At 50.4% G+C, this 13,931-nt stretch overlaps 1 protein-coding gene across 1 annotated transcript in view; it reads right to left on the bottom strand.

Moving 5' to 3' along the window:
- Nucleotides 1-707: 707 nt before the first annotated feature.
- The window catches only part of Gns (glucosamine (N-acetyl)-6-sulfatase), a 33,803-nt gene continuing 20,579 nt past the window's right edge, over nt 708-13,931 (bottom strand). The window contains exons 10-14 of the mRNA XM_032913106.1: nt 10,923-11,024; nt 6,953-7,060; nt 6,172-6,282; nt 4,685-4,845; nt 708-2,022 (exon numbers count right to left, since the gene is read on the bottom strand). Coding sequence (XP_032768997.1) covers nt 1,944-2,022; nt 4,685-4,845; nt 6,172-6,282; nt 6,953-7,060; nt 10,923-11,024 — 561 coding nt within the window. The 3' untranslated portion in view covers nt 708-1,943. The remainder of the gene's footprint in view (nt 2,023-4,684; nt 4,846-6,171; nt 6,283-6,952; nt 7,061-10,922; nt 11,025-13,931) is intronic.

Below are 13,931 nucleotides of genomic sequence, written 5' to 3'. Positions count from 1 at the left end.
AGAACAGAAGTTAAGTTTTAATTCATTGAAAAGTGCAGCAGTGAACAGGGTCTGTTGAAGGGCACTTTCTAAGTGAGCGGCTGAGATGACCGGTCCAGGGCAGAGGAGCTTCTACAACAGGTGATGCTAATAAAAGAATTTACAAAGTCCATTGAGCGGAAAGTGCTGGTGAGCTAAAGAACCCCAGGACACCCGTCTGTCCCGGTGGTGATCAGCTGACACTCCTTGCTTTTTCACGAGGGTTCTGGGCTGCCATCTTTCATTAGAAAAAAATAGGAAGATGAAGACGCTCCTAGGTTTGAGAACACTTCCCACAGATGGAGGTGTAACTTCCATAGCCACTCCTACTATTTTGATACAAAACCCTGGCGCTGGCAAGTCGAAAGGTGTTTGCGACAGTACCGCTTGCTGAACTCAGACTCTAATGTGTACCCCACATGGACCGGGGCATCAAAGGAGATGTCTAAACTGTGAGTCCAGAGAACGAGGCCGGCCTGCTGCAGTCTGTTACAAGCTGAGGTCTACTTGGATGTTTGCAGGGACGTTCCTTAGCTGGGAGGTACAGAGGATCTCATGTTCCACCACCCACTGTGTCACCTGCTTTGCGTGAGGGCATGGAGGTAGGAACACCTACTGCAGCTGATGGCTGTCGTCACTCTGACGTCACCTGCTCTCAGGAGCAGCCTTCAGACTGAAGACCAGGACGCACGGTCCGAGGCCTGGCAGGAGCTGCTCACTGTTACTTGGGAGCAACTGAGGCCAACTTCACTATTTCACTGATGACGTTTAGAATCCGAGTGGAGTGAATAATGCCACTTAGCCACAATTTTGTAACTTTTGGTTTAAAACTTAAAAATTTTTTCCCTCTAGAAGTAGCCACAGCAGAGGTGTCCATTCCATGCCTGCTGGCCTCTCTGTATCACCAAAGTTGCTGGGGTCACATGAGGTAAAGGAATAAACTCGGTGGCTGTCACCCCAACATGGCCTCTGGAATTCTGAAAGTGACTTCTAGCTCTGTCTTAAAAGTTAAAGCTGGCAGAGGCTGTGTAGCGCTAAACTCACTCACTGCCTAGACAGGCTGGAACCAGGCCCTCCACTCTGCTGTCCTGCCAGCACTTAGCCCTCTGTGGAACTGGACTTTAAGGAATAGAATGTCTGTGAGAGCAGGGGAGGTGGGATGAGGCAGCCGGTCCTTCCCACCACCAGGAAACACTAATATTTTCAATGACAATGTCAGCTAATTGCAGCCAAGCAGGATGACTTGTGTGTGGCCTTGATACTCGAGAACCGTCCAGACAGGCACTTCTAAGTGCAGCCCTTCAGCCCACTGATCCAGAGCCCGATCTGCTAGCTCATCTCCCCCTGGCGGTTCCTTCTCCATAGTGCTTCTGGGCTCCCTGTGGTTGGAGCCACTGAAAAGCTGAGGGCATCTTAGGGCAGAGCTTGGGTGCCGAGTCGCACATTTACCACACCACAATGGATGTCGTGACCGTACTTTCTCTACATGTCCTCGAACAGCAGCTCTTCTCAGGGCTCTGTGTGTTTGATGGTGAGGAGCTCAGTGTGAAATGCTAGAGAGCGCTTTTGATTTGGGGGCTAGCTACATGCCGAAAGGCTTTATCTCTCTGCCCTAAAGTATTGCCGTGTATCAGAAGAGTTTTACAGATTCAGACTTGACCACGTGGGAACTCATATACTGTGCCCAGCCAAGATGAAGGGACAAGGAGAGGACAAAGACCTCAGGAGTGGTGGTTGTCATTTGAGGAGAGACAGGGTCAGCCACTTCTGACGGGGGCAGATTCACAGTACGGAAGTCAGGTGACTGGGTTATTTTCAAACAAGACTTGAAACAGCAAGGCCAGAGCTCCCCCAGGTCTGGGCTCTTACTCCGACTACTTCATCGGAAAAGGGTGTGCAAGGATCCAACTGCAGAGGCACGGCTGCTACAGAGGATGCTTCGAGAACCTTCTCATTCTGACGCTGCCATGATTGCTGAACATGAGGCGCAGGTCAAACCTGTATCTGAGGGAAGGAAAAGGAAGATGTCACACGAACTCTGGCTAGCCATGGAGACTTCAAAGGTATCTCCTCCAGCAGAGAGCTGGCAGGAGGGACTGACGCACACACAGGGAGCCTGGTCGGAAGAAGCTGTCACATAAACGTGGTTTCAGTAGGTGAGAGCATTTCCAGCCAAGCTGTGAGCCGAGGAGAACAAGGTTAACTGTAAAAAGCAGGAGGGAGATTCCTTCAGACAACAGCAGCAACAAAACATCACTACCTGGCTTTGGCTGGCCTGGAGATTGCTGTGCAGCCCAGGCTGGCCTCAAACTCACTGGTCTACTGAGTGCTGGGGTTAAAGGCGGGCAGGCTAAGGGAGGAGAGGCAAGTCTCAGGTCTAAAGCATCCAGACGGAAAAGCTGACCCTCACTTAACCTCACTGCAGTTCTGAGACCTCTTCCTCTTTTATAGCGGCTGTCACTTTGGAGCACACACGGACGCCGGTCTCAAACGTGTGTGTGTGTGCCAGGCTCATGAATTTAGACAACTCCAAATTGTCTCTGGCCCTCAAACAGGAAGGTGTTCAGGTAAAACGTATGGATCCCTCAAAGTAAGTGCTCAGTGGGACCAGTGGCGTTTGTGACTATAACGAACACTGACTGGCCGGACATGGGCTTCCCATGTGCTGAGCAGAGCACGGCACTGGATTCACTCGCTTCTACCCCCGGCTGATCTCTGCAGATCTCTTTACTTTTGTAAAGAGCCAGAAGCTATGATCGGGGCTGTGGACCATCCAGCCACAGACACTGCGTAATAAATGTGTGTGGCTGGATTACCAGCCCCTGCCTACAGGATCCAGGCCGATGACCCCTGCAGAGGAGCCTGGAAGGCCAAATGTTTGGCAGAAAAGAATAACCTGGGATGATAAATTAAAAACAAACTCAGTCGGTGTTTACATTCGCAGGCTAAGGAGAGCACATAACCAGCATCTCATTACTGAAGCATCAGGGTTGAAAATAAACAAAATGCTGGAGAAACAAGACCATGTGCAGCCTGGGAGCCCGGGGCAAATCGTATGTCTAGTTATGATGTTGACATGCATGTGCTTAGGCTCCGGAAAGCCCACAACGGATCCAGATGCCCAGGGCAAACAGGACAGCACTGGAAGCCACCCTGCTCTGACTGGTCATCCATGCGGCAGGCCAGTGTTCCAGCTAACCCATCAGGGATTGCTGGCCACAGGCCACAGTCCTGGGGATTTCTCCACTCTCCTGTCAAGAGCTTAGTTACAGCTTCAACTCCCAGAGCCAGCCTAGAATATGCGGCTAAAAGCATCAAGTCCATTTGGTTTTGATAAACACTGGGAGCTGACGTCTGTGAGACATCAGGGAAGGTGAAGGATGGATAAAGAAAGCGATGGACCACGACACTCACTCCATTCAAACGTTACTTGGTTTAAGCTAGATGAACTGACGTATTGCCCTTCTGTACAGTTGCCTATTTAAAAAGTTTCCCACCGTAGCAGGGCACGGTGGCTAAAACCTTTAATCACAGCAGCACTTGGAAGAGGCACTCTGGTCTACACACCAAATTCCAGGAAAGAGACCTGTCTCGAAATTTCCAGCTCGGGCCTAAACTGAGGGGATCCTGAGCAGATGTAGGGCCTGTGTGTGGACTGTAGCAGCCCACGAGCCATTTCTCTACTCGTTCACAGCCTGAGCTCTGGCCGTGGCAGGCAGTGGTCTGCAGACGCAGCACTGTAAGCCGATCGGGAGGGAGGCAGGCTGAATTCTGAAATGTGAATAGAATTTCACATTTATTTATTTATTTATTTTTTCTTTTTTTTTTTTTTCGGAGCTGGGGACCGAACCCAGGGCCTTGCGCTCGCTAGGCAAGCGCTCTACCGCTGAGCTAAATCCCCAACCCCGTTTTTTTTTTTTTTTTTTTTACTCTGATGCAAAACCAAAGATCTCACTAGAGCAGAGACTGATATAACAAAAGGTCATGGAAAGTGGAGTGGGACATGCAGGACGCGATGTACAGACCGGGGCAGATCACTTCCTTTAACGTGACACTACGTTGTTGCTGAGGAACATATTTAAATTAACTCTGCAGAACTCAACTGAAATGTGGCACAAACATGACAATTTCCAGGCATTGCCTTCAAGGACCTCCCACTGGATGGATCTGTAATCTCTAGACTTCGGTGTGGGAAGAATTACAATTCTTTGGAAGAATAAAAAGTTCACTTTTGAAATTTCACAGAATTTTAAGGCCAAAACATAGTGGGTTCATTTCTCTTCATTTCCAGGGACAATTGATACTCTATTGATATGCAGGCTGATACTCAATTGATACGCAAGTGAGCAATGTCAGCTCCATTTAACACCTGTTTTCCTAAGCGCTTCGTGCTCTGAGAAATAAAGCAGTGAGTTCTCAGACCAGGGCTGGGCGGGCCAGAGCTATCCCGTGCCACCGAGCAGAACCGGGACAGGAAAGCAGGGCTGACTTCGCAGACAAGGCAGCCACCGAAGGTACAGGGCTCTTTTATTTTCCCAACAAAACAAGCTGATGCGGCAGGAACACAGCATTCTCTCAATAAAGCAGAAGAATTAAACACCGCTCAAAGCAAAAAGGAGCCTGGCCTCAGGAGACGATGGCAGAGTCACTGAAGAAAGATGCTTACCCAGAGTCAAAGACCCCCGGAGTGCGACAGGTTGGCCCGGAACAGGACTGGAGCATCATCAGCCGATAGTTCATCTTTCCCAAAAGCTCGGGGTCTATACTCTTAGCAATGTTGGTGATCTGGTCTGGATCTGCAGTTATGTTATAGACTTCTACAAATACCTAGAGGCAAAAAGGAGGAGGAAAGAAGAGAGCAAAGGTTACACTGAGGAAATACTCTTGTGGCCATTATTTATAAACGAAAAGGAAAGAAGTAAGGAAAACACCAAGGCCTGTCCATCATGTGGTCTAAGGCTCCAAGATCCACACACAATCGCATAGTGTCTGTGCTGGGGACACCTGTGTTAGACAGACAGTCCCATGCTGTCTACCCTACATCTTCAGGAAAGTAACCTATGACCTTTAGAGCAGCAGTTCGTTCACCACTGGTGTTTCACAAGGTCGCTTAAGACCACTGGGAAACACAGATGTTTACAATTCCTAACAGTAGCAAAATTACAGTCATGAAGTAGCAATGAAATAATTCATGGTTGGGGTCACCGCACCATGAAGAACTGTATTAAAGACTTGCAGCATTAGACCACTGTCCAGGAAGGTGAGCACGGGGCGAGCCCCCAATGGCCTGGCCTTAGCAACAAGACAGCACTGCAGCTACCCTGTGAGGGGAGCGCTGGAGGCCACATTTTCCCTCAGAATCCTTGGACTTAAGCAACAGGATGGGAGAAGCATCCTGATTGCTGGCACATGAGTCATCCCCTGTTATAGGAAGCAGTCAGGATGGTCTGCGCGGGCAGAAGGCTGCAGTACTCAGACTGCGGGGCATCAGCCCTTTCCACAGTATACTGTTCCAGGATGCAGAGGTAAACGGTGGCTCTAAGGTCTTTAAACTCGGCCACTCACATTATCAAACAGACACACACAGGGCAGGACAGCTCAGCTGCCGTGATGCTTGCTTTCTTGCACCATGCGCTTCTGAGCTGTAAGGAAAGACGGGTCCATTCTGAAGAACAATGACGAGCATGTGTGTCATATGGTAAGACGGTGGCAGGCAGGACGGGAGTTCCTGCGTGAGGCTGCACCCTGGCGTCCACAGAAGCCTTCCAATGACCTGTGCTTATCAGTGAGGCTCAAGCACCACCTTCTCCCGGACGGCCCTCCTGGGTAAGTCAGGCTGGCCAGCCTGTTGGGAATGCCAGCTCCCCTCTGTAGGCGCTGAAGCACCTCCCTCTTAGCCCTAGTACAGCAAGTGACATTCTGAAAAGGCCAACTGTGTGGAGGTGGTGCTCAGAGAAGACTCCAGTGAGGAAATTCAGAACGAAGCTGCCCGTGAGACTGACCTGCCACCTTGGGAGCTGCAGGAGACCCAGTGGAGCACAGAGTTGAGACACACCTTCCCTAGGTAGACTCTGGGGTCATCTTATGCCACCAAGCCCAAGCAATAGGTGTGGTGTGGGGGTGGAAGGGGTGTCCAGACACCTGTCTCCTTACCTCCTGGTCGTCGAACTCACAGTACTGTAGGTTCCACATGGATGACAGTGTCCTCACGCAAGCGTATGTATTGTTGTACGCGTCCTCACACACACAGTCGGGGAAACATTGCTGGAGGGACAGTTTACAAGTTAACTGAGGGTTGTTCTGACACAGTATCAGCATCTCAGCTGGCAACACAGGTACAGGCTGGCTGAAGCCAGACACGGGGAAGGAGAAAACTAGATATCAAATGGGCCACTCTGGAGGACTACCTGATGGTCATCCCGGAGTGAGAAGAAAAGCAGAGGCCCATGCTCTCCACAGCACAAAGGACCAAACTCCGTGTTTTCCACAGGCTCTGCTGGGCCACAGGTTGTTGTGCTGTGTCCTTTAGACACACAGAGTTTAAACAAAACAGCCTGACTCTATTCCCTGCTGGCCTGGAACTCAGAAGTCACCTGCCCCTGCTTTCCAAGAGAGTAGGTGTGTGTGCACCATACTGTGCTGGGTCCTTTACCCAGAACACTTTGCTGTCAGGAGGAGTAACATGGCTGTTGCCATCTTTGTGGCCTGCCCGCCTGCCACCAGGGACAGCACAATCATAGGACAAACCCCACCTCTCTTGCTGTTAGGAGGTGGGGAGTGGGTAAGGGAAGAAATGGGCGGGGGTGGGGGTGAGTTTGGGTGGGCATGTCTACACAAACGGGATGCCTAATGCCAGCAGTGTCACTCAGGTAACAGAGGTGACAGCATCTGCTGTGTGTGGTGAGAAGGTTGTGGCCAAAGACAAGCTACTCACAGACACTCCAGGACTCAAAGAAGGGCAGGTCGGGTCGGTGACATTACGGCCTTCTCCTTGATATTCCACCAGGACATCTGACCTCCAGGTTAAGTTACTGTCCCCTTTCTATAAGAAGAGCACATGTGGTTCCTGTGAGGCATGGACTGTTAAGTGACCAGCAGTCCTCACCGTGCTTGCTCTGTAACTAAGGGAGTGGTAGGCAGGAAGTGTACGAAAGCCGCTACTGTCGTTCCGGGTGCTTAAAAGCACAGGTGTCTTTAAAGCCACAGTTGAATGCCTGGAATGCTTTACTGCTCTTGTAAGCACAGTACGTGAAGCAGAAGGACGAAAGCTAGGAAACGGGACTCCAAGGCGGTACTGCAGAGATGGCTTGGTGGTGAAGAACACTGACTCTTTATCCTAGAGGACCCAGGGTCAACTCTACATTTGCATGGCGGCTCACGAAAGTCTATAATTCCACCTTAGAAATAAAACCATTTTCTCTGTTCTTGTTCTTTATTCTAACACATTAAATCACCATTTAAAAACAATCCACGGTGGTGCAGGTGGCTCCAGGTCAGGGGCAGTGTGCACGATGCCTAGCTCGGCAGAGGCTCTGAGTGCCCTGGGCAGCCGGAGAGAGAGACAGACAGTGCTGGGGGTGAAGGTGCAGGCCTTGAGATGAACGTACAGCGCATACATCATGCTTACTCTGTGACACACAACAGCTATGTGGAGAAAGGAGGCAGCATTGGGACACATTTGGGACAGGCGTACACACTCCGGCAAAAAGAAGGCCTCTAGGACACGGGCAAGTTTGGGATTAAAAGCAGAATTCAGGACAGTAGGGAACATGAGCCCAGCATCTAAGAGGAAGAAGCAGGAGCCTCAGGAGGCCCTGAGCAGCAGGCAGCCTGGGCCAGCGACATGGCCGCAGCACCACCTGCTTGGGAGGCTGACGCACAAGGACTAACCCCATCTCTGCAGAGCAAAAGAGGCAGAAGCTGGGCAGAGAGGGAGGACGGGTTTGAGTAGGAGGTGCAAGGTTGCTCCAGACCCCAGCCAAGGACAGGACTTAGAGCAGGAACAGAGAGGCTGAGGGGTCTTTACATCAGGGACCCTACATCTCACACCCTCCTCAGCAGCTGCCCTGGGTCGTCTCTGCTGCTAGAGACTGGTGAGGTCTCACACAGGACAGCAAGCACAGGAAGCTGAGCAGCGCTGCTCCCGGGTGTCTACGCGTGCTGCTAGATCAGCGGCAACACAAACCCCCAGCTCTGACTCATTAGGTCTCAGCATCCACGGTGTTGGTCTGAGAACCGTGCTTATAAAGGACACTGAAGCTGGGGCATGTAGCGGGGAATGGGTGCTAGCTTCTATAAGGCCTTGAATGCCAAGAAAGGGGAAGGAAGACCTTATGTGTACATTTGTGTTTATGCAGTGGTCTGCAGTATCTACTTATGTTCTGTACCGACATGACCTGTGACATCTCAGCTCAGCACTCCCAGGATAAAGAATGAGTGGGACTCCACTCCAGTCTAACTTCTCTTTCAAAGCCAGGGCTGGGTTAGTTCTGGTCCTGAGGTTGTAGTCTGTGAGCTGCTGGTCTGGCCCACAGGACAAGGCTAACCCAATCCAGGAACTGATGACTCTTCACTGCATTTCAGTTCATGAGAGGCTAGAAGACACCATTTCCCCACCTGATCTACAGAGCTCTGACGTATTTCCAGCCCCAAACCCGGCATCCACAGGTAACCCAGAAGCCGAGTCTAAGGGTCGTATGGATGGAAGGTACTTGGGTTCCCGGGAGAGTAAGGCGGTGGTAGACCTTCATACAAAGACTCCGTTACTCAGTCTGAAGGCAAAGCGGCACAAGGAAAGGTCTGTGGGTCTGAGGACAAACCCAAGTATCTACAGAGAAAACAAGATTCTTGACCAATGAAACCTGCAGGGAATTATCCTAGACACACAGAGAGGTAGACACAGGAGACAGAACTGTAAAATTTATAGGAGAAAGTCGAGATCTCCCACATCTGATGTGGGCGAGTTTTATAAATAAGCAATGGGAGGTCGGGCTTGGGGGTGGAGGTGTCTGTGGGAAAGCCCTTACCATACAGCCTAACAATTTATGTTCAGACCCCAGAGCCTGGTTAGTACCGTAGGCACCTACCACCCCAGCATTCCCTACAGGAAGACGGGAGACAGGCGACCCCCCCAAAAGCTCACAGGCTGGGCTCCACAGTGGCACTGAGGCTATCTCAAATAGGGAGGAAGGTGGTGCCCAGTACCTGAGGATTGTCTCTGACCTCGCCATACATGTCCACACCTATGTATAGGTATGCTTGCTGGTGTATACACAAAGAACACTGACCATGAGAAGGAATGACCACTGGAAAGATGTTCACCAGCAGGCACACAACAAGGAGCCCAGTGTGATGACAGAACTGCAGTGAGGACCACCAGGGGATGAAGTAAGACTAATCAAGTGTCGGTGAGGCTGGTGACAAGGTAAACTGTCTGGTAAAGCTGCCAAGTGACCTAGAGCACAGAGAGCTGCAAACACGTCCAGAGACTCATGAGTGTTCACAAAAGGGTTACTCAGAATAGAACCTACACATGTATATGATGGACGGACAGACAGAGTGCCACGTCTCCCTGGGAGTGGGGGAGCGGGACTCAGCAGTTCAGAATGAAGTACAGATACAGACGACAGAGAGCGGAGGCACAGACCGCATGGCTCCACTTGTACGTGTGGTAGACAACTCCTCAGAGGTAAGGGGGTACAGGCTGCCTGAGGGCCAGGGGACGGAGCAGCGGAGGGGTGACCCACGATCTGGGATGATGGGATGTTGTGGACTTAGATGGTGATGGCCAGACAACGCCAAAGCACCAGAAATGAGTGAACTGTCCACTCTCGTGCGCTGTGTGGCATATGAAGGAAGCTTATAAAAAAGTGGCTCACCTCACTAACAAGGAAACGCAAAACAGAGACCAAATACTGTTTCCCACTCACTCGGCTGGCACGTACTAAGCGGACAGTTCACACAGAACAAGGGGAATTCTCATCTTGATGAGCATTCAGGTCACTGGGGACACGTCTTTGACAGCAGCAGTGCTAACGTGTCAGAGCTAGACCAGCAAAGACACTACCTGGGAGAGACAGGCATCCAGGTCATGATGCATTTAGGTAATGGAGCACCAGGTAGCTGAGAACAATATGGCTCCATCTTGGAAACAACACTGAATCTTAAATGCCTAGAGATCTAGTACAGTAGCATGTGTGCGTGCATGTCTGTGTGTGCGTGCATGCGTGCGTGTGTGTTAAGCTCAAAGAAAGACCCAAACTATTTAAGGTAGTATATAACTACCAACAGAAGGGTGTCTGTATCAATGGGGTAAGAACACTGGTCTCTCAATCTTTTTCCTTTCCTTCCTTCCTTCCCTCCCCCCCCTTCCCCTCCCCTTTGGTACTGGACGCGGAGCCCAAGGCTTCTGCATGCTCTGCCGTGCTCTGCCTCAGCTGCGTCCGTAGCTAGCGGTTGGGTGGTAGACTATCTGCTGGACTCCACCAACAGGGTGCAAGCAGTTTCCGTCCCTCAGATGTGGGACGGTGGCTACTAATCTCAGTCCTTGCCGCTCTGCAGCCGGCACAGTCTTCCTTTACTTCGGCATTTCTTTGACTGACACTGAGGTAACCCTTCCCCATCCTGAGTCTTCTGAAGGTTACTCACTGCTTACTCTACTGGGACGGCCACCTCTACTCTCTGATTGCACATAGTTTTTCCTGGGAGGAGAGGGGGAGGAGAATACAGACGGCTGAAGGTGACGCGTGAGCGGTCCAGTCAGACTTTTCCTTGAGGGAACTGCTTCCCACCACAGAGCCAGAGACAGATCCTGTTCTTTGCCTCTCAGATTTAGTAGCTTGTCTCTGACCACCTGCAATCAACTTGGGAGCTGGGCTCTGGGTTGGCTGTGGCTTTATACTCACCAGGATGGGCAGCAGGGATGTCCCGTCCATCTGTGTCTTGTTCAGGTCATAGCCAGCGAGGTCCAGGATGGTGGGACCCAAGTCAATATTGGAGACCAGCATCTGCGTGAGTGAAGCAAACTGTCTGAGGCCCAGCTGGTCTCATGCTCCTCTCCCACCCAACTACAGCTCAGTACACGGGCTCATGGGTCACACTAATGCCGTGGAACGCTGTACTTCCCAAGCCCACGCGAGAAGCCTCTGCAATTTTCTCATTGTGAACACAGGGGCGCAGGGACTCCTCCTGCATGTCAACTGTTCTCTTACTTGGGGCATTTACATTTGTGATTAAATCTGACCCTACATGCATTCCTTAACATTTTTTAAAGATGCACGTACTTTTATTATTATATAATTATATATAATATTATTTATTATTATATATATTATATATAAAGGCAGGCTTATTGGGAAGCTGCTCTCAGGTGGGTGAGTTCGCTGGCCCCAAGGATGGAGGGTTGGCAAGTTGCCATGGGGAAAAGGGAATGGGGGAAGTGAGGGAGCGAGAAAGAGACAAAGGGCGTGTGTGCAGAGAGAAGAGACACTATTTATGTGTTATTAAGTGTAAAAATGCCTGCATGTATGTGAATGCATCACTGGCACACAGTGCCCACAAGGTCTTCTCCCTCCCTCCCTCGACAGGGTCTCTCTATGTAGCCCTGGCTGTTCTGGAACTAACTCACTATGTAGACCAGGCTGCCCCACCCATAAACAAACCAAGGAAGATGAGCTCATGTTATAGTCTTCAAAGTGACAATATTACTACTTTGTCCCTAGTTTATTTTAAACAGGGTATGCCATGTAGCCTAGGCTAGCTCACACTCATGATCCTCCTGCTTCAGCCTTTTCAATGCTTGGATTACAGGTGTGTTCCACCTGCCTGGTCTTGCAGTAGGCTGTGAAGGCTGCAGAAAACTCACTCTAATTGATCAGCTAATTTCCTTAAATAGCACAAAACACTGCTTTAATGAAAACACTCTGGCCCAGAGGTTAAAAGTCACTAAGCTTGATGACCTAAATTCAATCCTGGGTCCCACATAGTGGAAGGAGAGTATCAACCCCTCCCCACAAGTTGTCCCCTGACATGCACACCATGACACATGCATGCACACACATGCACACACATGCACACAATAAAATAACTTTATCTACTTACCTATATTAAGACAAACATTCTAGAAACCAGAAATAAAAGTTTTACATTTTCACCTCAACCTATATTCTCTTGGTTTGGAAGATGGCTTTCCTTCTGTGTACACTACTTCTAAGGACCTAAACCAGCGTGGTTCCATTTAAATACAATGGGGACTATGACAGTTTTAATGTAAAAAGACCTTTAAATTTTGTGTGTGCGTGCGTGTGTATGCATGTAAGCCCGAGGACCTCAGGTGTCATTCTAAGACAGAGCCTCTCATGGCTGGCTTACTGATAGCAGAGGGAGGCTGACCAGCCTCACAGAGCCTCTGGCTCCTGGCTCCCTTGTGCTGGAACCACAGGCGTTTCTCAAGTGGGTTCTGAGAAACAAACTCAGCTTCTCCTGCTTATGTGGCACTTAGTGAGCTCCAGGCTAGAGAGCCCTTGGCTCAAAAAACAAGTTGAGAAATCAGGCATGATGGCTCAGGTCTTTTATCCCAGCTCTTGGGAGGCAAAGGCAGGAGGCCCTTTGGGAGACACCAGCCTTGTCCACACGGTGAGTTCCAGGATAGTCGGGGCAGGACCGTCAGGGAGAGGCAGTGAGACCCTATTTCAAAGAACCCCAAAATCAAAAAACAAAAACAACCCCCCTTTTCCCCCAAAAGAGAACACAGTGAAGGACACGACAGGCTGTCCTCTGGCCGGTGTGTTACACACAGAGTACGTCTTTGAAACATGGAGAAGACTTTCTTTAGGCAGACAAACAGGGAGATTGAAAAGATCAAGTAACTGTCATTTTTAATTTAAAACCAAATTGGAAGGGCCCATCTGACAGCAGGAGCAGGGCACTGCTGGCCAGGCTGACAGCCAGTGACACACAGCCTGCCTCTGAGTCTATTAGTGCGTCTCGGCAGCTGTCGTGGGTCACCGTTCCATGGGGACCATTCAGGGGCAGCAGTCCGTATGTCACTGGAAAGTGCACCAGAGCTGTCTCCAGAGATTAACCAGACCCACAGACGCGGGTCGGTTTCCTTCTTTTAAGAGCCCCGGGTGAGCTGAGCAGCTTGGCTCACAGTTGGTAAGTGGATGTGCCTAAGGGAGAGATCAGCACAGGGGAAACACGAGACTCGAGGGTCCAGGAGGTGAGCGGAGGAGCCCGCGCCATCGGTACTAGGGAGTCAAAGCAGGGTACAAGACCAACTGTACGTGCTAACGCTAGAAAAACCCAGAATGAAAACAGTGATCTTATGTCTCACCAAAACTCCTTTTAAACACCAGGGCTGCATGATAGGAGACCCTGTCTAATGCCTCTGGCTCATGGACAAGCATGGCGGTTCTGGTACAAACCATGTCACTACAAACACATAGTGCGTGTCCTCAGGATACTTTCTTCACACACACACACACACACACACACACACACACACACACACACACACACACACACACACGTCTTCTCTAAATAGGGCTGGAATTAAGAAGACCTTATGTGGTTAGAGATTATGAGCAGAAAAGTCAAGTGGGACTTGTCTACCCTTGGCCTCACATAGACTTCTGATTAGCTGTGCAAACAAGGTGAGTCCTCTCAAAACACACCAGGCTTCCAGACACTAAAGCGCTGCTATTAACCAACCAAGGAGGGCACCTAAGGCAAGTCACACAGCTTCCCAGGATCCAGGACCCCATGCAGGGCCACTTAAGGCATGGCATACAGCACCCCAGGATCCAGGACCCCATGCAGGGCCACTTAAGGCATGGCATACAGCACCCTAGGATCCAGGACCCCATGCAGGGTCACTTAAGGCATGGCATACAGCACCCCAGGATCCAGGACCC

This window comes from Rattus rattus, chromosome 1 (assembly GCF_011064425.1).
Source record: "Rattus rattus isolate New Zealand chromosome 1, Rrattus_CSIRO_v1, whole genome shotgun sequence".
NCBI classification, from domain to species: domain Eukaryota; kingdom Metazoa; phylum Chordata; class Mammalia; order Rodentia; family Muridae; genus Rattus; species Rattus rattus.
The sequence above is the reverse complement of the archived record's forward strand: the minus strand, read 5'-3'. Positions and strand labels throughout refer to the sequence as shown.